The 26,836-nt window shown below is 38.3% G+C and overlaps 2 protein-coding genes across 2 annotated transcripts; both read left to right on the plus strand.

The window, feature by feature from the left end:
• The first annotated feature begins 952 nt into the window (after positions 1 to 952).
• On the plus strand, positions 953 to 1,423 carry LOC132607725 (uncharacterized). Its single transcript, XM_060321804.1, has one exon. The coding sequence runs from the start codon at positions 953 to 955 to the stop codon at positions 1,421 to 1,423; it is 471 nt and encodes a 156-aa protein (XP_060177787.1).
• A 24,456-nt stretch (positions 1,424 to 25,879) lies between these two features.
• Positions 25,880 to 26,462, plus strand: LOC132607726 (uncharacterized). The gene is made up of 2 exons (XM_060321805.1): positions 25,880 to 26,058; positions 26,108 to 26,462. The coding sequence occupies exons 1-2, from the start codon at positions 25,880 to 25,882 to the stop codon at positions 26,460 to 26,462; spliced, it is 534 nt and encodes a 177-aa protein (XP_060177788.1).
• The last annotated feature ends 374 nt before the right edge of the window (positions 26,463 to 26,836 follow it).

The following is a 26,836-nucleotide window of genomic DNA, read 5'->3' on the forward strand; positions in this document are numbered from 1 at the left end:
GGATATTTTGAAGGAAGAAGAGGGCTGAGGCAGGGGGCCCAATTTCCCTCTCCTATTTGTGTTAGTCGTGGATTACTTGTCTAGAATTTTGAGGAAAATGAGTCAATTGTCTGACCTTAGGTATCACCCTATGTGTAAAGAACAGAAACTCACCCATCTTACCTTTGCAGATGATCTCATGATCTTCTGCAAAGGAAATGAGAAATCTATTAAGAGAGTCATTGAAACATTGGATTATTTTTCTAAAGTAACTAGACTAGAGGCTAACACTGATATATCCAATTTATATGTTGCTGGGATCACTGCTTCTATGAAGGACAGACTGCTTGAACTAACAGGATTTTCTATAGGATCCTTTCCTATGAGATACCTTGGGCACCCATTATCTCCTAAGAAGTGGAACAAGATTGACCGCCAACAACTATGTTTGAAGATAACTGCCAAAATCAGATGGACCTCAACTAGGCATCTATCTTGTGTTGGTAAACTACAAGTAATCAACTCCATTTTATTTTCTTTGCATAATTTTTGGGGTGCAGTATTCATCTTGCCTCAGAGTGCTGTTAAGGAAGTAGATAGATGATGCAGAACTTTTGTATGGGATGCTTCTGAAGATAAAAGGAAATTAGAATTGGTAGCATGGGAAAAGATATGTAAACCGAAAAAGCAAGGAGGTCTGAACATTAAATGTTGCAGAATCTGGAATATGGCTGCTGTTGGAAAACTGATTTGGGTGTTACTGAATAAGAAGGATTTGGTATGGGTTAAATGGATCCATGGAATATATATGAAGGAACAAGACTTTTTTTGGGATTATACAACACCTAAGGACTGTAGTTGGTATTGAAAAAGACTGAATAAACTCAAGTTGGGAATAAGGAATTGGTATATTGATAATACGTATAATCTTACCATAAATGGAAAGTATTCTATCTCTAAAAGTTACCAGGCCATGGTAGGGATAGGACCTATTTTAGAGGCAAATGCACTTATATGGCATAAGGTACTGCAGCCAAAACATAGATTCATTTTGTGGTTGGCTGCTCAAAGAAGACTGTTAACCAGAAGGGGATTAATAAGTATGGGACTTGATTGTGATTCTGATGAATGTGTTCTATGTGATATGCAACATCCTGAAGACAGTAAACACCTATTCCTGGACTGCCCTTGGGCAGTGGAAGTATGGAATGCAGTAAGTGATTGGACTAGAATCCAACTGCCTCACTTGGACATACATGAAGCCTTGCATATGATCAAACACAAGAATTGGACCAGTTTCAAGAAGGAAATAGCTACAGCTGTGATAGAAGCCTTGGTTTACAACATATGGACAACTAGGAATTGGAAATTTTTTAGAGGACAGACTGTTAATATAAATTTTGTAGTCCAGCAAATGAAAATCATAATTAGAGAAAGATTATAGATGTTGAGAGGCACTAGAAAGGCTAGGAAGCGTGAGGATCTTATTGAGAAACAATATAACTAGATACTGAGGTCTGATGGGTGCATCAGATGATCCTTAGGAGTAATTAGTTTTTTTTTTTTGGTATGGTAATGTTTACAGATTGTTACAAAAAACTTTCGAGACTATGGGTAAGTCGATTTAGGCTTAAATTTTTGTTTTACCCTTATAGGGTCGGGGTTACCTTTTTGAATTCAATTTTGGAATTCAGATTATAGTATAGCAATATGGGTATCATTGGATTTGTATGACCTCGTAGAGTAACGTTTTGACGATAAATAACCATTTTGACCTTCAGGGTTTTGGATGGGGTTTTAGGTTGACTTTTTAAACCCAATGTTTTTGTATGACTTTATGGGTATCGTTAGACTGGTATTCTCATGTAGATATTGTAATTGAACAAAATGGGCTCGTTGGGAAGCGATTGACTTTTCGACTTCAGATTCAGGCAAGTTGAGACTTACTAGACCTTTTATGTAGTGTTATGTGTTGGTTAATCTAATCATAGGCGCCGTAATGGGGTATTGGGGGTCTCGTACTCGTGAGGTGATGAGAACTTATGAGGGTACCGATGTATTTGTACAGGCAACTAAAACATGAACTAATATGACTTGTGACGGGGACTATGTGTTTAGCCTTTGGGTCATGAGATATGGTGGACAAAATCCATTTAGGATAGTATGATTGCTATTTATTTTGGATATGATGGCCACCATTGGTTGAATGATTGTGAATAGGGACTTGACTTGTATTTATCACACCACATCTCATCTGATCTATGAAAAGGACATAAGTATACTTGACATTGACTTGTTATTTTGTATTTGCATGGTGTAAAAATATCCTTTTATACTTTCATTATACTATTGGAATTTCATTGATGAGAATACAAGACAGGGTCCTGGGAGGCCGAATTTAAATATGGTACATGGATGGAGTAATTAGGATGATATTATAGCCGGATGGCTGAGACCCGATATGATCTGGAAGATCTGGTATATCAGGTCGGTATATGAACCTCATGAGTCCACCATGGATCACGTGAAACCTACTACAAGAGCGTGTGTATACCGGTTACATATGAGAGTTACGGTATATTGTGATGCTGCTGGAGTGGGTCTGTGCATAAAGGTAAAGTGATAGCTTATGCTTTGAGGCAGTTAAAGACTCACGAGAAGAACTACCCTACTCATGACTTGGAGTTGGCGGTGGTGGTGTTCGCTTTAAATATTTTGAGGCATTATCTTTATAGGGTGCATTGTGAGGTATTCAACGATCATCATAGCCTTACGTATATTTTCACTTAGACGAACCTCCATTTGAGATAGCGTAGGTGGTTGGAGTTGCTCAAGGATTATGATATGACCATTCTTTATCATCTGAGCGAGGCTAATGTCATGGCGGATGCCTTGAATAGGAAGGCGTTGAGTATGGAGAGTTTAGCATTATTGCATGTGGGAAAGCATCTTTTGTCTATGGATGATCATTCTTTGGCTAATCGCTTCGTGAGACTTAATATTTTAGAGCCTGTTATAGTTTTAGCTTGTGTGGAGGCACAATCTTTTTTGTTGGGGAAAATTCGAGCTCACCAGTTTGATAATGTAAAGTTGTGCCAGATTCGGGACAAAGTGTTACAAGGTGAGGCTAAGGAAGCAATTATTGATAGTGATGGTGGTTTGAGGATCAAAGGTTGGATTTATGTTCCTAGAGTGGGAGATTTGACTCGATTGATCATGGAGGAGGCTCATTGTTCTACGTATTCCATTCATCCGGGAGCTACAAAGATGTATCGTGATTTAAAGCTATACTATTGGTGGTGTCCTATGAAGAGAGACATAGTGGTGTTTGTGTCTCGGTGTCTGAATTGCCGTAAGTGAAGTATAAACACCAGAAGCCTGGTGGTGTGTTTCAAAGGATGCCCATGCCCGAGTGAAACTGGGAGTGGATTACCATGGACTTTGTGCTTGGATTGCCATGTACTTTTGGAAAGTTTGATGCTATTCTAGTCAGTGTGGACAGATTGACCAAGTCTTCCCATTTCATTCCAGTTCAGACTACTTACAATTCAGAGAAATTGGCCAAGATCTATATTTGAGAGATTGTTCGATTGTATGGGGTGCCCATTTCTATCATTTCGGACCGAGTTATTCAGTTACATTGCATTTCTGGAGGTCTATGTAGAAAGAGTTAGGTCCTAGAGTAAAGCTTGGTACAACTTTTCACCCTCAAATCAATGGCCTGTCTGAGCGGACTATTCAGGTTCTTGAGGATACGTTGCAAGCCTGTGTGATTGATTTTAGTGGTCATTAGGATCAGTTTCTACCGTTGGCGGAGTTTTCTTATAACAACAGTTACCATTAGAGTATTGAGATGGCACAATTTGAGGCATTGTATGGTAGAAGGTGTCGTTCTCCAATTGGTTGGTTTAATGGTTTTGAGGTTAGGCCTTGGGGTACAGATTTGCTGAAAGATTCTGCGGATAAGGTTAAGTTGATTTAGGACAAACTTCTCACTGCTCAGAGTAGACAAAAGAGTTATGCGGACCGGAAGGTTCGTGACTTGGAGTTTATGGTTGGGGAGCAAGTTCTATTGAAGGTTTCACCCATGAGCTTTGGGAAGAAAGGAAAGTTGAGTCTGAGATTTATTGGTCCGTTTGAGATTTTTCAGCATATTGGGGAGGTTGCTTATGAGTTGGCTTTACCTCCGGGCCTTTCGGGTGTTCACCCATATTTTCATGTTTCGATGCTAAAGAAGTATTATTTGGATGGCTCTCATGTAATTCGGTGTGATTCGATGTTACTGGATCAAAATTTGACTTTTAAGGAGGAGCTAATAGCCACTCTGGATAGACAGGTTCTGCAATTGAGGTGTCGCCTCGTTGAGGATGCGAGTTAGGAGACTCTGTCTGATAGGCTATCTAGATATCCTCAGCTTTTTGAGGATCCGTGTATCTTTCTATCTTTTATCATTTGAGGACGAGCGCTATTTAAGTGGTATCTGATGTAACAACACATTTAGTCATTTTGAGCTAATTGCATTGTATCCTCCAAAAATACTCTTCCCGTGGTTTCGTTCAGGTATTGTGAATTGCGGGGATGGCTGACGCGATTCCTGAGGCTATCGAATGGGTTTTGGTTTGGTTTTAGTAGAATTAGAATTTTCTAACTTAATGAAATCGGAAGGTTTGACCAAATATAACATTAGGGGTAAATGCATAATTTAGGGAGTTTCATCAATTCTATTGGGTCCGTGAGGTGATTTTTGACTTAGTCGTGCCTTTGGTTTGGGTCCCGAGGCATTCGGTGTGATTTGGGTCTTTGGTTGGAAAGTTGAGTTTTTGATGTTTTGGAGTTGACCTTCGTCAACCCCGGGTCAAGATGACCTCTTTTGGAAATTCCGAGTGCGTGAGCGAGTTCGTAGCGTGTTTATGATAGAAGTGCATATTTGGTTTGTGTCCAGGGGGTCCTGGGCGAGTTTCAGGTGTTGGATCGGGAATTGGAGAAACTAGATTTTTCTGGTTTCCTTCTTTGCGTTCACGAAGAAGGCCTCGCATTCGTGAGAGGTGGGGACCAGAGGGGTTGCGTTAGCGAGATGGGTCTTGCGTTAGCGTAGAAGTTTTTGGGTCTAGGATAGGTTGGTTGACCCATCATGATGGCCATGCCGCGGTTGCGATGAGTCAGGCCGGGTCAGACGCGTTCACTAAGAACAAATTAACCTTGACAGAAGAAAACCCCCATTTCGTGTTTCACCTTCCTAAACCCATTTTAGAAGCTATAGAGCTTCAAATTAAGAGATTCCAAGTGCAAAGTTCAAGTTTCTTCATTATGGTAAGACCTAAGACTAAATCTAAGTGATTTAAATTTATTTATTAAATTGGTTTAGTTTCTATCCATGATTTCTAAAGTAGAAAATGAGGGTTTTCCATAGAAGTGGGTTTGATAGATTTCATGAAATTGAAGGTTCATTTAAAACTTGATGATTTTCAGGATATGCATTATCTAGACTAGGCATAAGTCAATTTTAGGCTTAAATTCTAGTTTTACCCTTGTGGGGTCGGGGTTACCATTTTAGGTTCAATTTTGGGATTTAGACTAAAGTATAGCAATATGGGAATCATTGGGTTCTTACGACCTTGTAGAGTACTATTTTGATGATGTTGAACTCAATTTCAAGATAAATTATCGTTTTGACTTTTGAGGTTTTAGGTTGACTTTTTGGACCCGATTTCCTTGTATGGCTTTATGGGTATCCTTAGACTCATATTCTCATGTAGACAAAATTGGGCTCCTTCGAAAGCTCTAAGGAAGGGGAAGGCTGCGAAGTGCCTTTTCGACTTCAGATTTAGGCAAGTTGAGACTTGATAGACCCTTTACGTAGTGTTATGTGTTGGTTAATCTAGTCAAGGGGCGTAACGAGGTATTGAGGGTCCCTTACTCATGAGGTGACAAGCACTTATGTGGGTATAGTGTATGGGTAATTAAAACATGAACTAATATGACTTGTGACGGAGACTATATGTTTAGCCTTCGGGCCACGAGGAATGGTGGATAAATCCCTTTATGTTTGTATGATTGTTGTTTATTTGGGATATGATGGCCACCATTGGTTGAATGATTGGGAATAATGACTTGATTTGTATTCATCACTCCACATCTCATCTGAACTATGAAAAGGACATAAGTATACTTGACATGGACTTGTTATTATGTATTGTCATAGTGTACACATATCCATTAATACTTTCATGATACTATTAGCATTTCATTGATGAGAATACAGGACAGGGGCCTAGGAGGCCGGATTTGGATATGGTAAATGGATGGAGTGATGATGATGATATTATTATGGCGGAGACCCGATGTGATCTTGAAGATATGGTATTCCGGGTCGGTATATGGATCTCATAAGTCCCCCATGGGTCACGTTAAACCTACTGCATAAGCGTGTGTGTACCGGTTGCCTATGGCCATTGCATTGCATACATTTCATTTGCATTGCATACTATTTATACTTATTGATGTGATTTCATGCCATTATGTGCTTTGGATGATATAAATACGTAATCTTTATGGTTTATTCATTCTAAATGATAGGAAAGCTTAGCCTTTGCTAATATAAGGTCTTAAATAGTTTAAAGGTTGGACCTTTATGAGTAAACTAGTTTAATTTGATGAAAAGGTGGGATCTTTGCGGGATTAGATGCCGATATAGGTAAAAGTTGGAACTTAATGGTTGTACTTGTCCTAATTGAAGTAAACTTAGAAACTCTATGATGATTCTTGAAATGTGACGGACTTTGTGAGTTGGTTGATTGTAGAATATTTAGTGTAATGGTTGAACTTCTTACACACTATATACTTTAACTAAATAAGCAAGAAGAGAAGTATCGGGATTACCAACCCACTTCATCGCTATAGTTTATGGTCGGTCTCCGATGCTGCTAAGTATATGTGCTTCCCGTACTCACTCTACTCTTGCTGGACCTTTAGTGTGCAAGTTTGGATCCAACCGCTAGTAGAGGTTGTGATTCTATTGATTGTTGAGGCGCATCTTGGAGTCTAGGTATGCTGATGAGGGTCCCACAACACCATACTTCACTCTATTATTTATTTTCTGCCTTTCTTCATTTCAGACAGTTTATGTAGATTTCCAAACTTGTATTCGGATTAGTTGCTCATGTACTGTGACTTCTAGGTTTGGGGGTGATTATTGATTTAGACTACTTATGGCCCTTATTTCTATTTAGACGTATATTGAGATTTATTATGATTCCTTTACTTAATTCCGCAATTTATTTCTATTTCGCGACTTAGCCATTTTTGGGATTTTGGGTCATGATAAATTTTAAGTCACAAAATTCCATTTCGTGGCTTTTAGGATCTTCTTGTCGTAAATTGTAACGATCAGTTTGGTCGTCATGTGCGTTTTGACCCTTTTACCCCCGTTGACCCTTCTCTTGGCCCAGTTAGAGTGTTTTTGATCCACGGGGATGGGTGACATGGTTCCCGAGGTCATTGGGCGGGTTTTGATAGGATTTGAGGAAGTTAAAACCTTAAAGTGAAAAATATTTGATCGATAGTTGACTTTAGAGTAAATCGACTTTTTCGGAATTCCGTTGATTCCATAAGGTTTGGAGGGTTGATTATGACTTGGTGGGATGGTTAGTACGGTTCCCGAGGCATTTAAGAGAGTTTTGTACCCTTGGTTGGAAACTTGATTTTGGCCGATTGAGTGTTGACTGTTGTCACGACCCAATTTCACTAAGTTGTGCGGGAACCTACCTTTCCCACCTCGGTAGGCAAACCCTTAACTCAACATTCACAATAATAGAACATAGCGGAAGAAAGTAAAATAATGGAAGTCTCACAATATAATATAAATAAGTGCTGAAGTAAAAGAAATCCACCCCAGTATCTGTTTTGGTCATACAAGAGCATCTAAACTAAATACTAAACTAAATACTACAAGTCTGAATAATAATACATAAATAGTCTCAAAATCATGTCTCAGAATGAAAAGCAAGACATAATAATAGGATGCGTCTTCGGGGAGCGAACGTCCTCATGCTCATCTTGAAGAGACTCGAATTAGCAATCCTCGAATATCAGCCACGAGGGGTAGAAGTGGATCTTACTTGGTACTCTGCATTCATAAAAAAATGCAGCAAGTGCAGGTCAGTACAAACAACAAGTACTGGTAGGTATGATAGGCCGACTAAGACTAGTTAACGTATATAAAGACAACAAAGCAAGATAAACACGTAAAACAACAAGGTATAAGTTAACACGAATCCATATCATCGGAACAAGTCATCACCTATGTTATAGCGTCTAAACCCAACTGTGCCAAGTTTCAGTATAACCATTCTGAGCCAGTACATCACAACCTTATCATAGGAAACCAAAAAGTACAATGCAATGCAAAAATGTATGTATGACGAATGCACTGCATATGCACCGTACACATATACTCCGACAATGGAACATCACATTTCGACAGCACAACCCATAGGGGACCCGCGAAGTCCATGTACCACTCATCCCGGAAAAAATCTCGGCGATGAGCACTCTCTCAATCCTGGCAAGAGAACTCGGGCATCGAGTACTCATTTGTTCCCGGCAAGAGACCTCGGGCAACGTACACTCATTCCACTCCGTAAATGACCTCGGATCATGGACTCTCATCTCTCTTTTATGCTCTCCGAAAAATACCTTGGAGGCTACACTCTCTTACTTATCATCATCAATACCATAACCATGCAATATCAATGTATCAAGGAAATGAGTATGAATACGATGCAATGTAATATCAACAACCAATTCAATCCCAAACAGTACCACACATGGCACAAGTAATATCAATAATAAGGCTACGCAATAAGCCACAAAGGAATCACAATTCTCATCTCAATATCAAATTAAGTGAAGTACCATAATATCATAGTCATGATATATCACTAATCCCCAATATCCAATGTCTCAACGTGGCAACGAGCCAATAAGTAAATAGATCAAGATAAGTCAACAACACAATGGGGTGGCTAGCCCCTAAATGATACAACAAGGCCTAACCTAAGACAATATCCAACCCAACTTCATACCCGAAGGTTTACATGCATTCGCCAACAATAGCATCTAAACATACGCTTCGCTAATCGAAGTCTCACCATAAGGTAAACCATAACCTACCTGGAGAGCCGAACAGAAAAGTCTCCAATAGTCAAACCTTAGTCTTTCCCTTACTTTAAGCCTCGAGATAATAGAAGTCTAATCATATCTAAATCATGAAATTAGAATCAAGAAGAAACATCATTCAACGGTACTACCATTCAAGACCGAAATCCCAACCTATGGAATGGGGTTTAGGAACTAAAAAGATGAAATTAGGAATCTATCGGTCTCAACATGAAATTAATGTTCTTGGTGATCAATTCCCATCAATTATAAGCTAGAAGAACTAACAAACCACTTAAATTCGGATTCTAGCCAAAATCCCCAAATTTGGATATGAACCCTAACTTCCAATTCCATAAATTACACACTAATAAGGAAGGAATCAAGCAACAATAGTTTCTAATCATCAATTCCATGCTTAATGAAGATAACCCAATCAATAAATGAAGATTTAATAACCTAGAATGAAAACCCCATTGAACCCTCTTTTAATCCTCAAGCTCTTAATGAAACTAGCATGATTAATGGATTCCTAAGGCGATTAATGAAACAAGGAATGGAAATGAAGGTCAAAGAACTTACGACAATGATTTTCTATTAATAATAACCTTGAATGCTCCCAAAAAGCTATAAAGTCAGAATGGTATTGAATGAAAGACTTAGGGAATTTAACACACATTTAATGAATCTAACTGCCCGTCACCCGCTTTCGCACCCCTTTCAGTGCTTCAATAGTACCACTTCCACCGTCCCATGACCGATTCTGCGGTCCTGCCTAAAATACACAAGCCGCTACACCGGTAGGGTAACCGTTAAAGTTGTACCGCTGCCGCGGTCCTGGTGCCGCCATAGCAGGCACCAGACATCAAAAACTCCCAAGTTTTCACCAATTTCACCCGAAATCCCGACTATCACCCGAGACCATATGCTCACATACCATATATGAAAAAATACATTAAAACACGCTACGAACACACCCGTGGCCTTGAAATTTCCAAGGTCTTGTTGACCGAGTCAACCCCTGATACCTCAAAACCAACTTCCCAACCCAAGTCCTAAAAATGCACCTAAGTGCATTGGGAACCAAAATGAATATACACACAAGTTATAAAAGATCATCTGGACTTCTCAAAATTGACGGATTCCCGAAAAAGGTCTGTTTACCTAAAAGTCAACTTTGAGTCAACTCTTTTTTACTTTAAGCCCAATTTTTTCCAAATCATGTCCAATGACCTCGGGATGTGAGCCAACTATCCCCGTGGATCAACTATGCACTAATAAATTTCATGAAAAGGTCAACGAGTCAGAATAGTCGTAACGACCAAACGGATCGTTACAGGACCATGTGACCTCCGTGGGGAATTTCGAGGCCACGATTGAGTCCGTAGCGCATTTTTACATGTGTCTTCCTGTTTGGTTTGTATCCAAGAGGTCTCAGATGGATGTCGAGATTTTGGGTGGAACTTGGTAGAAACTAAGCGGGTGTGTTTTCACCTCTGCGGATCCGCCCATATGGGACTTAGCCTGCAGACATGAGATGCTAAGTCATTAATGAGGTTCACCTTAGTGGATCCTTGCTCTGCGTAAGCGAAGATCGCTAAATAGAATTCCTTTGTACTTTCCCAATTCGAACCATTTCTTTTCCGTTCACCAAATTGAAACCTAGAGAGTTTTAAAGGCGCTTTGAGGAGCAATTAGAGTTGAATCTTCATTGGGTAAGTTTATTTTCACTCCCTTGTGTTTTATTTAATGATTAAGCTTGGATTTTATGGTGGAATTAAGAGGTTTAGTTGGAAAGAAAGCTTATAGACTCTAGGTTTAACTTCTTGAATCATATGTTTTGAAAGCTGGTTTTGATTGGAAAATCTTATTAAGTTAGTCATGAATTACTTGGGTTAAGTGGATACTAAGTTGATTCTAGCTAAATTTCTTGGATTATGAATATGAAAGGTTAGGGTTTCTTTGTAATTTGGGGTTTTGTTTTATTAAAGGGTGAAATTGTTGATTAATTGGGCTTAATTAGTAATTGAGGGATAATAATGGAGTTCCTAAGTGTTGATTGAGAAATTTTTACTTGAAATTCTTGTTTTGCCCTTGTGAGCCTGATTTCCTTCTTAAAAGGTGTTATTTTTTATTCGAATAGTATTGTAGCAATGTGGGTATCGATACAATACTTTTTTGACACATGTAAAAGTGATGGAAAACAAAGAATATCTTTTATATACCTGCCAAGTTTATCAACTTTTTGGAAAATGATAAAAAGAAGGCTCTTCGTTTCTAATGTAGATTACGTTGTTGAATAGACTTCAATCATTCAGAAGCTCTTCGGAAGGGCAAGGCTCGTGTTGGATATATCGTGGCACCCGCTTGACATCGAGGTAGGTTACGTTTTACCTTTCGATTAGACTCCAATTAGTGAAGCATATGTAGGAGTTAGACATTAACGGCGAAAGCATGCTAGGCTCGGGTATGGAGTTGAAGTGAAATTCTATTAAGTTGGTTGTTATTGTTTGTGGACTTGTCGACTTGTTATGATTGGGCTTTTCACCTTACTTGCTATGTTGTGACTTATGTATGCATTCATCTCACTCTTGTTATGTCACTATCCATCGGAAAGAGGAAGAATCATGAGATTAGGCTTAAATTGTGATGTGAGCTTAAGATAAGACACAGATAAGATATTGATTATGATTTATTATTTATTATGATATCTTGCATGGCATACAATCTCATTTCAAATGATGCATTAATATGAACTGTGACTTGGTAATGATGATGATAAGTGAGACAAAGAAACATCCGAGGTCTTTGCCGGATAGGGTAATAGAGAGATGAGAATCCGTGATCCGAGGTTGTTATCGGAGCAGAATGTGTTATACTCGCTGCCCGAGGATTCTTTCCAGGATGAGATGTGGAGGTTTCTGTCCTTAGCATGTGTGTATGGTATTGACAGTTGGCCAGTGCATAGCATTTCTTTGCATCGCATATGCATTCACACTTACATACATTTCTTATCGCTTGACTTTGTACTTGACTCTTGATATTTGTATTTACCCTATGTCGACTTGGTATTATGAGTGTTCTTGATTGCTTACTTGTCTACTTGTCGATTTCTTTCTTCGTATATGTGAACTAATTGTTGTTAGCGTATGATACCTACCAGTACTAGCTGTTTGTACTGACACTACCTTGCTATACTCTTTTTGAGTGTAGAGTTTACCATATGCTCTGCTTTAGGACCTCGCGAGTGATCCTGAGGCCTATTTGTTGAGTTTCCAGGGGGAGCTACTTGATGAATTTCACATCCTGGAGATTTCTCTTTATTTTACTTGTTTTCTCTTGATTCTGAGACAGTATTTCTATTATGAGATAGGCAGTCGGCCTATTTCTATTCTACCTTACTTTATGGCTCTATCTGAGTTATGAGAGTTAAAGGAACGGTTGCAGGATCTGTTGAGCAAAGGGTTCATTTGTCCTAGTGTTTCACCTTAAGGTGCTCCCTTGCTATTCCTGAAGAAGAAGGATGGTTCTATGCAGATGCGTATTGACTATCGACAATTGACCAAGGTTACTATTTGGAACAAGTATCTGATACCCCTGCATAAATGGGTTATTTGATCAGCTTCAGGGTGTGTCGGTCTTTTATAAGATCAACTTGATGTCAGGGTATCATCAGTTGAACATCAGGGTGGAGAATATTCTGAAGACAGCCTTTAAGACCGGTGATGGTCATTATGAGTTTCTGGTTATGTCCTTTGAGCTTTCCAATGCCCCCAACATACATGGATTTGATGAATGGGATCTTTAAGCCATATTTGGATTCGTTCGTGATTGTGTTTATCGATTATATCTTGGTATATTCTCGAAGTAAGGAGGTGCATGAGTAGCACTTGATAGCTTTAGAAGCACTTGAGGATTTTGCTTGGTCTATTGAAGGAAAAGAAGTCGTATGCCAAGTTTTCTAAGTGTGACTTTTAGTTTAGTTCTGTTGCATTTCTAGGCTATGAAATGGGCCATGTTCTCTAAGGACGGAATTATGGTTGATCCTAAGAAGATTGAGGCTGTTTGGGATTAGGTGAGGCCTACTTCAGTTATTGAGATTCATAGTTTCGTGGGCCTTGTGAGCTATTTGTGTCGGTTTGTGAATGGGTTTTCATCGATTGCTTCGCATTTGACTCAGTTGACTTAGAAGAATATTTCTTTCCATTGGTCCGACGAGTGTGAAGAGAGCTTCCAAAAGCTCAAGGTTTTGTTGACTTCAGCCTTGAGTTTGGCATTACTCGTGAAGGATAAGGATTTCACTGTATATTGTGATGCTTCTCGCATCGATTTGGGTTGTATATTCGGGATAAGGTGTTGAGTGGTGAGGCCAAGGAGGCCATGCTTGATAGTGAGAATGTTTTGAGGATTAAGGGGCGAATTTGCATTCCTCGTGTGGGTGGATTGATTCATTTGATATTGGAGGAGGCTCAAAGTTCCAGATATTCTATTCATCCGGGTGCTACAAAGATGTATTGTGATTTAAGGCAGCATTATTTGTGGGGTAAGAAGAGGAGGGACATCGCAGATTTTGTTTCTCAGTATTTGAATTGCTAGCACGTTAAGTATTACCACCAGAGACCAGGTGGTATGCTTCAGAGGATGCCCATTCCCGAGTGCAAATGGGAGAGGATAGGTAGGGATTTTATGGTTGGTCTTCCAAAGACCTTGGGCAAGTTTGATTCGATTTGGGTTATTGTGGATAGGTTGAATAAGTCTGCATACTTCATCCTAGTTTAGATGACTTACAATTTAGAGAAGTTAGCACGGATCTACATTAGACAGATTGTCCGATTGCATGGAGTGCCCATTTCCATCATTTCAGACAGTGGCACTCAGTTTACTTCCCAGTTCTGGAGGACTTTCCAGAAGGAGTTTGGTACTTAGTTGGATCTTAGCACCGCGTTTCATCCACAGACTGATGGTCAGTCCGACTGGAATATTTAGGTGCTTGAGGATAGGTTAAGAGCTTGTGTTATTGACTTTGATGGTCATTAGGACCATTTATTACCATTGACAGAGTTCACGTACACCAACAATTATCACTCGAGTATCGACATGGCACTGTTTGAGGCTTTGTATGTTAGGAGATGTCATTCTCTGATGGGGTAGTTCGATGCTATTGAGGTGAGACCTTTGGGTACAGATTTATTGAGAGAGTCCTTGGATAAGGTGAAGTTGGTTCAGGAAAAGCTTTTGGCAAATCAAAGTAGGCAAAAGGAGTATGTGGGTCGGAAGGTTGTGATTTAGAGTTTAAGGTGGGTGAGCAGGTTCTGTTGAAGGTTTCACCTATGAAGGGTGTGATGTGATTTTGAAAGAAAGGAAAGTTAAGCGCAAGGTTTATTGGTCCTTTTCAGATTCTCCATCGGGTTGGTGAGGTGGCTTATTAGTTAGCTTTCCCACAAGATTTGTTAGGTGTTTATCTAGTATTCCATGTTTACATGTTGAAGAAGTATCATTGAAACGGCTCTTATATCATTCTTTGGGATTCGGTTTTGTTCGATTAGAATCTGGTCTTCGAGGAAAAGCCGATAGCGATTTTTGATAGGGAGGGGAGAAAGTTAAGGTCTTAGGACATTTCTCAGTTATGATGCAATGGAAGCACCGTCCAATTGAGGAGGCTACTTAGGAGACCGAGGCAGATATGCAACAGAGATATCCCGAACTTTTCACTGACTCAGGTACCTTCCCTTCGTTCCTTCCTTCTCCATTCGAGGACGAACGGTTGTTTAATTGGTATTTGATGTAACGGCCTATTTGGTCGTTATGTGCATTTTGACCCTTTTACCCCTGTTAACCCTTCCCCTGGCCCTATTAGAATGTTTTTGACCCACGGGGATGGGCAACACAGTTCCCGAGGTCATCAGGCGGATTTTGATAGGATTTGAGGAAGTTAGAACCTTAAAGTGAAAAATGTTTGATCGATAGTTGACTTTTGGATAAGCGGACCGTTTTCAGAATTCCATCAATTCCATGAGGTCTGGAGGGTTTTTTATGACTTGGTGGGATGGTTAGTTCGATTCCCGAGGCATTCGGGAGAGTTTTGTACCCATGGTTGGAAACCTGATTTGGGCTGTTTGGGGGTTGACCGTGTCAAGGTTACCTCCGTTGGGAATTCCGAGGCCACGGTTGAGTTGAATGTTTTTACACGTGTCTGCCTATTTGGTTTGTATTTGAGAGGTCTTGGATGGATGTCGGGATTTTGGGTGGAACTTGGTGAAAACTAGATTTTCTAGTTTTTCTCATGTCACGCTTCCGCGGGTGTGTTTCCGACTCTGTGGGTCCGCCTATGCTGGACTTGGCCCGTAGACATGAGAAGCTGAGTCATTAATGTGGCCCACCTCAGTAGATGATTATCCGCCAAGTCGGGAGCGTGTAAGAGGATCCTTGCTCCATGTAAGCGGAGATCGCTGAACAAAATTCCCTTATACTTTCCCAATTTGAACCATTCCTTTTCCATTTACCAAATTGAAACCTAGAGAGTTCTAAAGGATATTTGAGGAGAAATTAAAGTTAAATCTTCATTGTGTAAGTATTCCCTTGTGTTTTATTTAATTATTAAGCTTGGATTTTATGGTGGAATTAAGAGGTTTAGCTGGAAAGAAAGCTTGTAGACTCTAGGTTTGACTTCTTGAATCATATATTTTGAAAGTGAGTTTTGATTGGAAAATCTTGTTAATATAGTCATGAATTACTTAGATCAAGTTGATACTAAGTTGAATCTATCTTTATTTCTTGGATTATGAATATGGAAGGTTAGGGCTTCTTTGTATTTTTTTTTATTAAAGGGTGAAATTGTTGATTAATTGGGTTTAATTTGTAATTGAGGGATAATAATGGACTTTCTAAGTGTTGATTAATCGATTTGTACTTGAAATTCCTATTTTTCCCTTGTGGTCCCGATTTCCTCTTTAAAAGGGGTTATTTTTTATTTGAATAGTATTGTAGCAATATGGGTATCGATAGTCTTCGTTTCTAAGGTATATTACATTGTTGAATAGACTTCAATCATTCGGAAGCTCTTCGGAAAGGCAAGGCTCGTGTTGGATAGTTCATGGCACTCGCTCGACATTGAGGTAGGTTACGGTTTATATTTCAGTAGGTTACGGTTTATATTAGTGAAGCATATGTAGGAGTTAGATATTGATAAGGAAAGCATGCTAAGCCTTCGGGTATGGAGTTGAGGTGAAATTTTATTTGGTTGGTTGTTGTTGTTTGTGGGCTTGTCGCCTTGTTGTTGCGATTGGGCTTCTCCCCTTAATTTCTATGTTGTGACTTGTTTATGCATTCATTTCTCTCTTGTTATATCACTATTCACCGAAAATAGAAAGAATCATGAGATTAGGCTTGAATTGTGATGTGTGCTTATGATAATACACAGATGAGATCTTGATTATGATTTATTATTGATTATGATATCTTGCATGGCATACACTCTCATTTCATACAATGTATTGATTTGAACTTTGACTTGGTAATGATGATGATAAGTGAGACAAAGGAACTTTCGAGGTCTTTGACGGATCGTGTAATAGAGAAATGAGAATCCATGATCCGAGGTTATTACTAGAGCGGAATATGTTATACTCGCTGCCCAAGGTTTCTTGCTGGGACAAGGGTGTACATGGACTTCGCGGGTCCCCCATGGGTCATGACTATTGAGACATGGAGGTTTCCGTCCTTAGCATGTGTGTACGGTATTGACAGTTGGCCGGTGCATTGCATATGCATTCACACTTACGTACATTTCCTATTGCTTGACTTTGTACTTGACTCTTGATATTTGGATTTACCTTATGTTGACTTGGATTGTGAGTATTCTTGATTGCTTACATGTTTACTTATAGATTTCTTTCTTCATATAGATGAACTAATTGTTGTCGACCTATGATACCTACCAGTACTAGTTGTTTGTACTGATACTACCCTGCTGTACTCTTTTCTGAGTGCAGAGTTTTCCACAGGCTCTACTTCTAGACCTCGTGAGTGATCCCGTGGCCTATTTGCTGAGTTTCTAGGGTGAGCTACTTGATGGATCCCGCAGCCCGGAGATTGTTTTACTTGTCTTTTCTTGATACTGAGACAGTATTCCTATTATGAGACTTGTATTTATTGCAGACTTGTAGAGTATTATTAGTGGCTCTTGTACTGTACTTGACTAGATTTTTGGGGATTCATTTGTACTTCCACACTTAGATATTTATGTTATGATATTGAGACTGCTTAAATTATTGTATTTCCTTTTTGTATGGTTAAATGAATGTTGATTAAGGGAAGGGTTCGCTCACCAGGAGGGTTAGTGTGGGTGCCTGCTCGACCCACTAGTTGAGTCTTGACACAAATCTACCTAGAATAACATTTGTGTCAAGCATAGTTTTGATTTTATCAATGTAATTTTAGACTTGATATATTGTATGTAATGACACTGATCAATATGTAGCTTAACATTGTTTCAACCCAGTTTGAGTATTTGGATGTTCTTGAAGTTATTATCTGTCAAATTGTTTTACAAACTGCAAAGGTTTCAGCATTTATGAGCGCAAAAACGTATGAATAAAATTTTATTGATCTTGCGTCAAAAATGGTATAAAAAAGTACTGATTCCAAACAGGATTATTAGTATACAATAAATGTCACTATTCATTTTTGCTTAACTAGTTTCTCGATACGTGCGTTGCGCCTGCATTCCAAGTCTTGTAATAGTACGTTTTAAAGAAATGTCAATATTATTAAAACAAAGCTTTAGGTAAAATTTCTATGATGGTCAATGTGGATCATCACATCGTGATGTGTTTGTCGAGATCAATATATTGGATATCGTCTAATCAATCTCCCAAGATGAATAACAAAGTTAAGTAGATACATGTGATTTTTATAATTATTTTGAATTTATGAGGTAAAAACACGTAATTAAGCATATCAAATGTGATGTCACCAAACTTGTATTAACATCTTTCTTCTTATAGATTTAGAAAAACAAAATTACTCGAAAAAAGTCTCCTCAAAGAGCATAACTTTTCCACCAAACGGTCCATTGAGTCTATGATATCTTTAAATTAGCTCTTGTTAATTGTATCCATTTTATGACGCTTGGTGATGGTTGCCCTATCCCATGCAAATTATTAGTTCTTCTTTTCTTATCAATTTAGAAATAACATTAATTTTAAAATATTATCATGATTGGATTATCTGTTTGAAAAGATATGTCAAATCTAGAGTGAGTTATAAATACATTAGTAATTCCATAAGCAAGTAAAATCTCCCATATACAACAGTTTGACTAAAGAAAATGATTTTTTTAGAATAAACAACACACAAAAAAATGATGTATTGCCCATCTACTCACACAGTCACACTAAACAATATATATCTACTTAATTGTAATATTTTCAATATTTTTGTCTATTCAGTTGTTTGGATTTATTTTTTAGACTGTACTACTAAATTGCTTCAAGACGGCGAAGATGCCCGAAGAATGGAGGTGGAGTACAATGATCCTTTTGTACAAGAACAAGGGCGACATTCAAAGCTGTAACAACTATAGAGGTATCAAGCTGCTAAGCCAGACTATGAAAGTGTGGGAAAGGTTGGTAGAGATGAGGGTGAGGAGAGACGTGTCTATTTCAGAGAACCAGTTCGAATTCATGCCGGGGCGTTCTACTACTGAAGTCATTCATATTGTTAGGAGATTGGTGGAGTAGTATAGGGAGCGGAAAAGGGACTTGCACATGGTATTCATCGACCTAGAGAAAGCTTACGATAAAGTGCCAAGAGAGGTTCTGTGGAGATGCATAGAGGCTAAAGGTGTACCTGTGGCGTACATTAGAGCGATCAAGGACATGTATCATGGAGCCAAGACCAGAGTGAGGACTATAGGAGGAGACTCGGAGCACTTCCCAGTTCTGATGAGTTTGCGTCATGGATCAGCCCTTAGCCCATTTCTATTTGCCTTGGTGATAGATGGATTGACGCGACAAATTCAAGGTGAGGTGCCATGGTGTATGTTGTTTGCGGATGACATACTCTTGATAGACGAGACTCGCAGTGGAGTCAAATCTAAGCTAGAGGATTGGAGACAAACGTTAGAGTCTAAAGGATTCAAGTTGAGTAGGACCAAAACAAAGTACTTGGAGTGCAGGTTCAGTGGTGTCCCTCAGGAAGCTGACGTGGAAGTGAAGCTTGGTACCCAGGTCATTCAAAAGAAAGGAAGTTTCAAATATCTTGGGTCCATTTTACAAGAAAATGGGGATATTGACGATGATGTCACACATCGTATTGGTGCAGGATGGTTGAAATGGAGGCTCGCTTCTGGAGTGTTGTGTGACAAGAAAGTGCCACCAAAACTTAAGGGCAAGTTCTACAAAGTGGTGGTTAGACCGACTCTATTGTACAGGGCAGAATGTTGGCCAGTCAAGAACTCTCACGTGCAGAAGATGAAAGTCGCGGAAATGAGAATGATGTGGTGGATGTGTGGGCACACTAGGAGAGATAGGATCAGGCATGAGGACATCAGGGACAAGGTGGGAGTGGCATCGGTAGAGTACAAGATGCAGGAAGCGAGGTTGAGATGGTTTGGGCATGTGAAAAGGAGAGGCATAGATGCCCCAGTGCGGAGGTGTGAGAGGTTGGCTTTGGACGGTTTTAGGAGTAGTAGAGGAAGACCAAAGAAATATTGGGGAGAGGTGATTAGGCAGGACTTGGTGTTGTTTCATATTACCGAGGACATGAACTCAGATAGGAGGTTGTGGAGGGTTCAGATTAGGGTAGAAGACTAGTAGGTAGTCTTGCTTTTCTGTCGCACTAGTAGGCGTAGCTTTGCTCTAGTTTTTATTGCCCTATGTTTCCTGCTTTTATGTGTTGGGTCTTGTCTCTCCATGCTGTTTTATCATGACTTCTTTGCCCTTTTTTTTTCTTCTCATTTTCGCATTGCTTTGATTTGCTGTCGGTATCTGAACTTTCTCCCCTTGTTTTCTTGTTTTCTTTTGAGCCGAGGGTCTTTTGGAAACAACCTCCCTACCAAGGTGGGGGTAAGGTCTGCGTACATTTAACCCTCCCCAGACCTCACACTGTGGGATTCAACTGGGTATGTTGTTGTTATTGTTGTTGTTGTTGTTACGGTACTACTAAATTGCACTCTTTATTTGTGCCTTGTGCTATAATTTACTATATGTGGTTTTAATAAAATCGTAGCACCGATTTTTTTTTGTTACATAGCATGATTCCATTGCACGACTGAAAAGTTAGAACCAAGATTAATAAAACATTGATATCCACATATTTTCCTTTTTCATCACGAATGAGGATAATTGGAATTTGGACCAAATCATGTAGTAATAGATTGGAGAAATAACAGAAAGAAGAACAATCAATAAAAGCGCATTTTGTTGGAAGACAAATTAGGTAGAAACATTTTATGTTAAAACATACTTCGTTTACATTTACTTGTCTAGTTCCAACTTTGCTGATCCTTTAAGAAATAATAATTAATATGCGTATTTTACCATAATATCCATATTAATTGATATTTAGTCTTAGGTCTTGAAAAATGATTTGGGGAATAAGTAATTAATGTTAAAGATAAAACAAGGAAAAAAATATATTTTTCTCTAGATATGCTAAATGTATTTTTAGTATAGCGGACAAGTAAAAGTGAACCGAGGAAACAGTTATTAATACCAATAATCTGATAGACAAAGTTGGATGCAAACCTATAATAAGTCTATTAGATGCGTCATCTTCATTCATCAATATCCTTGGTGCATTTTTTTTTCTATTCTATTAATTAAAGTGGTGTATATAGTGGTCGGGCAATCTGCATTCAAAGAATATATAGAATACATACAACCGTACGCATTGTTAGGAAACATAATTGCTTATTATATGTGCTAATAGTGCGTGATAGTTTGGAGAAAAAGCATGAACCCAACTGAAATTTGCGGTCTTCTGGAAGGAAAAAGTAAGAAGATTTTATTATCATGCACCGAATTGAAAATTAAGTTAATTAATCTGAATTTAAAAAAGTTAAGTAATTAATCTGATTCAAATATTTGTATACTCTAAACATTTGTATACTCTCAAGAACAATATTACGTACAATCATTGGTCGTACGTGAAAGTGTACAAGTGCATCATACTCCATAACATACTTTGCAGTAGTAGAAATACCCTCGGGAAGCCGTCTTGTGACAATAGTTGTACAAATTTTCTAAGAAATCATCGGGAGAAATATTGGAAAATTGCAAAATTGCGTCGAATTATAATTCTTTCACCACCAAGATTTTGCTGCAGGTCACCCTTTTTCACATTTCCAACAATACCCCCTCAAGCACTTTAAAGCAATCTTTTAATCTCATCTTGGCTTAACTTTTATTAAAAAAACGTATCTCTTCCAAGGCTTGGTATCCGACAAGATATTTTATAATAGTCAAAAAGATAACACCTAATATTTGGTGTTCTGGTCCCACAGAATATTTGATATATGAATACTAACAGGCAGTGAATCTCCATCGTGCATGTAATTATAGCTTCTCGATTAGGTAGTTTAAGTTAGAGAACTGTTCGGAAGGAACACATTCCTTTGTATTGGTGAGCAAGAAAGAACACATCCGTTTGTATCTAAGCATGAGTCATTACGAAACTTTTTTTAAAAAATGAATAGGATAATTAGATTTTGTAGGAAGGGTATATGCTTTTAATATAACTATCTCTATGAAAGTGCGTTGCACGAGAAATGCTTATTGAAAATAATAAACTTTATTGCATATACTATTGAATATATACATAGTATGAAGTTTAATAACCAGTTCCTTGAAACAAATAAAAAAGCAGTTTAAGTTAGCTTGAGTGGTTCACTGCAAATCAAAAGTACTCCAAGTATGGTAGTCCTTTTCAGTTATGTGTTTCATCTATAGGAACAACTCCCTACTTTTTAAAACCAGTACCCATTTAGTTTCATGTCTTTTTTGTTTTTCAAGAACGAAGTGAAATTTCCATAATCAACGACCAACAGTCAAGGAGAAAAAAGCTCTCTTCTCTCTTCTCTCTCATACAAACCCTAACCCTAACGTAGTCACATGGTGGTGCTGCCTACTGGCCAGCCATCAATGGCTGTTGGCCAGCCTCTTGATACCTCTTTGTGATCCCAATTCCCATCTCTACCAACCATACCTGATAACCTTCCTTCTCTCCCGATTCCTCATGTTGTTCCTACTAGTTCCTACGCGAATATTTTGATTGCACCTGATGCTGTGTCCATGCATGTGTGATCCCATCCCTTTGAAGAAGATTACATACATTGATGGTATTCCTTACATAAAATGGACATCAAGTGAAGTTTCTATAATGGAAGTGATTGAGAATTTACAATATGCTATTGTTGGCAAGTTCTCGTATGGTTGGCCTGAATTGGGAGAGTTGAGAACCATCATTCCTATTCAATGTGGTGCTAAAGGAAAGCGTCAGGTAGGGTTTTTTTAGGAACAACCATGTTTTAATAAGATGTACTCGTTTGGAAGATTTCATTACAATCTCTTCCAAGAGTGCTTTTTGGCTTAAGTTGAGGGATGGATTTTCTTACCAAATGATACCATTAATTTATGATTCAAATTTTAAGATTGATGAGGAAACCACGACTGCTATGTCTTGGTTCTCGTTTCAAATCTTCTTCCAACTTTCTTTTTAAAGAAGTCATTGTTTTCTCTAGCTTCTACTGTTGGAAAACCTTTACAATTGGATCTGGAAACTTTAACAAAACAAGAACAAAAATTGTCCTAGGGTTAAAGTGCAAGTCAATTTATTGGCAGATCTTCCTAAGTTTGTGATGATGGATATGGAAGATGAAGATACTAAGGACAGTCGCAGTGTTAAAGTGAAAATTCAATATGATCATCTTGCCAAATATTGTACTGAATTCTTGTTACTAGGTCACTCTACTGATGAATGTCGAGTTTTACATCCTGCTATTGACAAATCTGCTGATCAAGTTGTTGATAAAACAGCTGATCAAGTTATTGATAAAGAGAAGATGGAGGAAACAAGGCAAGAGCAAAAGAGTCAGGAAAATAGACGTAGATATAGAGGATGGCATAAACCTATTCAGAAGTTTGTTCCTAAGGTGTTATCTAGTGGTAAGATTGTGACTTATCCCGGTTCAAAGAGTTATGTAGAATCAAATGGGGAGGATAACAAAGTTGAAAATAGTAGTCAAATTGGTGCTGAAGGTAACAAAGAAGAGATTCAAGATTTAGTGGTTAGCACAAACAAGTTTGATGTTCTAACAATAATCAATGAGGAGGAGGAATCAAGCAAAGTTAATAATGAAGCAGAAGCGTTTATTTGCAATACAGAATATGGTGCTAAAGAAGGTGTTGATGATCAGGTAGTGCAAAATACTGATGTGAGTACAAAGGATTGGGTGAAAAAGAAATTTAATCAGGTTGTAGACATCTTTGAATGTTCTCAATCTATTAGTGAAGGGCAGGAGAAAGGGGTGGGTGCTACTATTGAAAGTTCTTCATCCTTTCCAATTGAAATGGTAGAAGATTTAGCAGTACAAGCAATGCAAATTTCAGGGCCAAGTGATGTGGAGAGGGGGAAGGATATTCAAGAAGTTGAAGATGGTGCTCAACTGGAATGTAAGGTAAATGCTGATGAGTGTGAGGTTGATACCATAAAGGAAGTAGGTGAGAAAGAGGAGGAGATCATTATTGATCAGATTACAACAGATAAAGAAGAATCAGGTGTGATTCAACTAGAAAATCATGATGAACAGGAGCCTGAACATGAAGTTTTGGTTTCCTCAAGGATGGATCTAGTCCTTCATCAGAAGGAAGTGAATGAAGAGGTGAGCAAGGATCTAGTAGTGATGAAAGGATGTAGTCCAGCAGTTCACATTGACAATGAAATGATGGATGTAACAGGAATGGAGAATAGCAATACTATTCTTGTCAAGGATGACCATATTGTTGAAAATGCCAGTTTTAATGATGAAGTTTTTGATGAGGTATCAGTAGATGTAAAGAAGGAGAATAGACTAGTAAGTACAGATGATGCCATTGAGAAGTCACAAGGAAGTCCAATAGAGAAAGCTTGTGCTACTGGTTGTTATCCACCTTCTAAAGAAGACAGTGTCAAGATGTGTGATACTGCTATTCTGGTGATGAAGGAAAACAATCAAATTGGTGTCTGTCACTACAAAATCTTCTCCAATTAAAGAGTTACATGCTTTAATCTCTCATGATTTGAATAGTATGGATAGAAGCAATGAAGGGAAGGTTTTGAAAAATCATGCATGCAAGGATTCAGATTCTAACAGAATAGAAGAAGAGGATTTACAGCAGCATAAGACTGATATATCTAAAGTGGCTGATGTGATTCATAAGGAAGTCAAAAGGTCTAAAACAGGTAGGAAGATCAAGAATGGTGGAGAATTTGAGTCTGCTAAAGTCCAAGGAAAGAAAGTTCAACCAGGATCCAAAGGTGATGGAGATTTGCAGCCATCTAGGATTTTTCCAAAGAGAAATGCTGCTAGTAAATATAATTTCCAATGATGAAAAACTTCATTTGGAATATCAGGTCAGTCAATACCCAGAAGGCTTTTCATAGAGTTCAAATGTTGCACAAACATCATAAGTTTGTCCTCATAGCTTTATTGGAGACTTTTCATTAATCAAGGCATATTAACAGATATAAGAGAAGGTTGGGTATGAATACTGCTAATCATAATTGTAATGGTAAGATTTGGTACTTTATTGCTGATGGTATTGATGTAGAAGTCTTAATGGACACTGACCAATAGGTGACTATTAAGCTTCTCTTTCAAGATAGTGGTAAGCATCTTATCTCCACCTTGGTGAATGCAAAGTGTGATTATGTTGAAAGACTAGATTTGTGGGATAGTATATATACCTTGGCAAGTCTTATGAATTTGTCAGGGATGGTAGGAGGAGACTTCAATGTCATTATGAATGAGGAGGAAAGAATAGGTGGTTTACTAGTGTATCCTTCAGAATATGAAGATTTTTTATTTTGCATGAATTCTTGTGAACTTGTTGAAGTTGAATTTAGAGGAAGTTCTTTTACATGGTGGAATGGTAGAGTTGGGCAAGATTGCATCTTCAAAACATTGGATAGGATCTTGGTTAATCAGCAATATCAGGATTGGTTTAATAATTTATGCATGGAACATTTGTCAAGAACTAGCTCAGATAATGCTTCACTTCTGCTTGCAGCAAGTGAACAGGCTCAACAATATCAGAACCACTTTAGAATTTTGAAATTATGGTTGGATCATGATTCATTCATGGATGAACTGGAACAACATTGGAGAAATGAGTTTATAGGTGATCCTTTCATCACCTTTAAACTAAAAATGAAAAGTATAAAAGTTGCATTGTCTAGGTGGAGTAAAGATACTGTTGGAGACTTGTTCAAACAACTGACAATCAGAGAGGATATTGTATAGATCAAGGAACAACTGTTTGAAGAAGATCCATCAGAAGAGAATAGAGTGGTGTTGGAGAGGGCATAGGCTGAATTCAAAAGATATCTGCATTTTGAGGAAGAGTTTTGGAGACTAAAAGCAGGCATCCAATGGTATTCAGAAGGAGACAGAAATATAAGATATTTTCATAGTCTTGTAAAAGGTAGAAGAAAAAGGTTGTTGCTTACCAGAATACAAAATGTTGATGGAGAATGGGTTGATAATATGGATGATATTGCTACTGAAGCTATTTCATTCTACCAGAATCAATTTTCTCAAGAGATTGGTGCCGTTGATTCAAACTTACTGGTGAACATTCATGAGAGAATATCAGAAGAGCAAAATACTTTTTTATGTGCTACGCCAACTCTTGAAGAGGTGAAAAATGCTTTTTGCATTATCAGGTGATAGTGCTTGTGGACCTGATGGTTTCTCTGGTGTCTTTTACCAAAGGTGTTGGAATATAGTTGGTGTTGATGTGTATAATGTGATAAATAGTTTTTATGAGGGACAAACTTTACCAAAGGCAGTAACTCATACAAATCTGGTCCTCCTGCCTAAGAAAGAAATAATCAAAACTTTTTCTGACTTGAGACTAATCAGCCTCAGCAATTTCATAAACAAAGTTTTTTCCAGACTGTTGCATGACAAGCTAGAAGTAATCTTGCCCTCTCTAATATCTCCAAATCAGTCTGGATTTGTGAAGGGTAGAAATATTATTAAGAATGTGCTGCTTACTCAAGAATTGGTTCCTGCTATTAGAAAGAGAGGGAAACTTGCTAATGTTATTCACGACCCAAAACGATGAGTCGTGACGAGTGCCTGACCTCTATTGACCAAGCACTCCTATACTGGTACCTGGAGCTCACAGAATAACAGGGTGGCCCATATATGACTTATAACTGAACTATTCTGACTCTTGAAAGAACAACATCATGAACTCAGCATCAAGAACTCAGAACTACCGATATATATATATATATATATATATATATATATATATATATATATATATATATATATATATGTGTGTGTGTGTGTGTGTGTGTGTGTGTGCTGAAAATAACAGCGCAGGCCAACTAGGCTGTCACATATACTGTACAACAAAAATAGGAGCCGAAAGGCTACATTACATGCCAAGTACATACAACAGTCTACAGACCTCTAATGGAGTACAAAGCT

This window comes from Lycium barbarum, chromosome 8 (assembly GCF_019175385.1).
Source record: "Lycium barbarum isolate Lr01 chromosome 8, ASM1917538v2, whole genome shotgun sequence".
Classification (NCBI taxonomy): Eukaryota; Viridiplantae; Streptophyta; class Magnoliopsida; order Solanales; family Solanaceae; genus Lycium; species Lycium barbarum.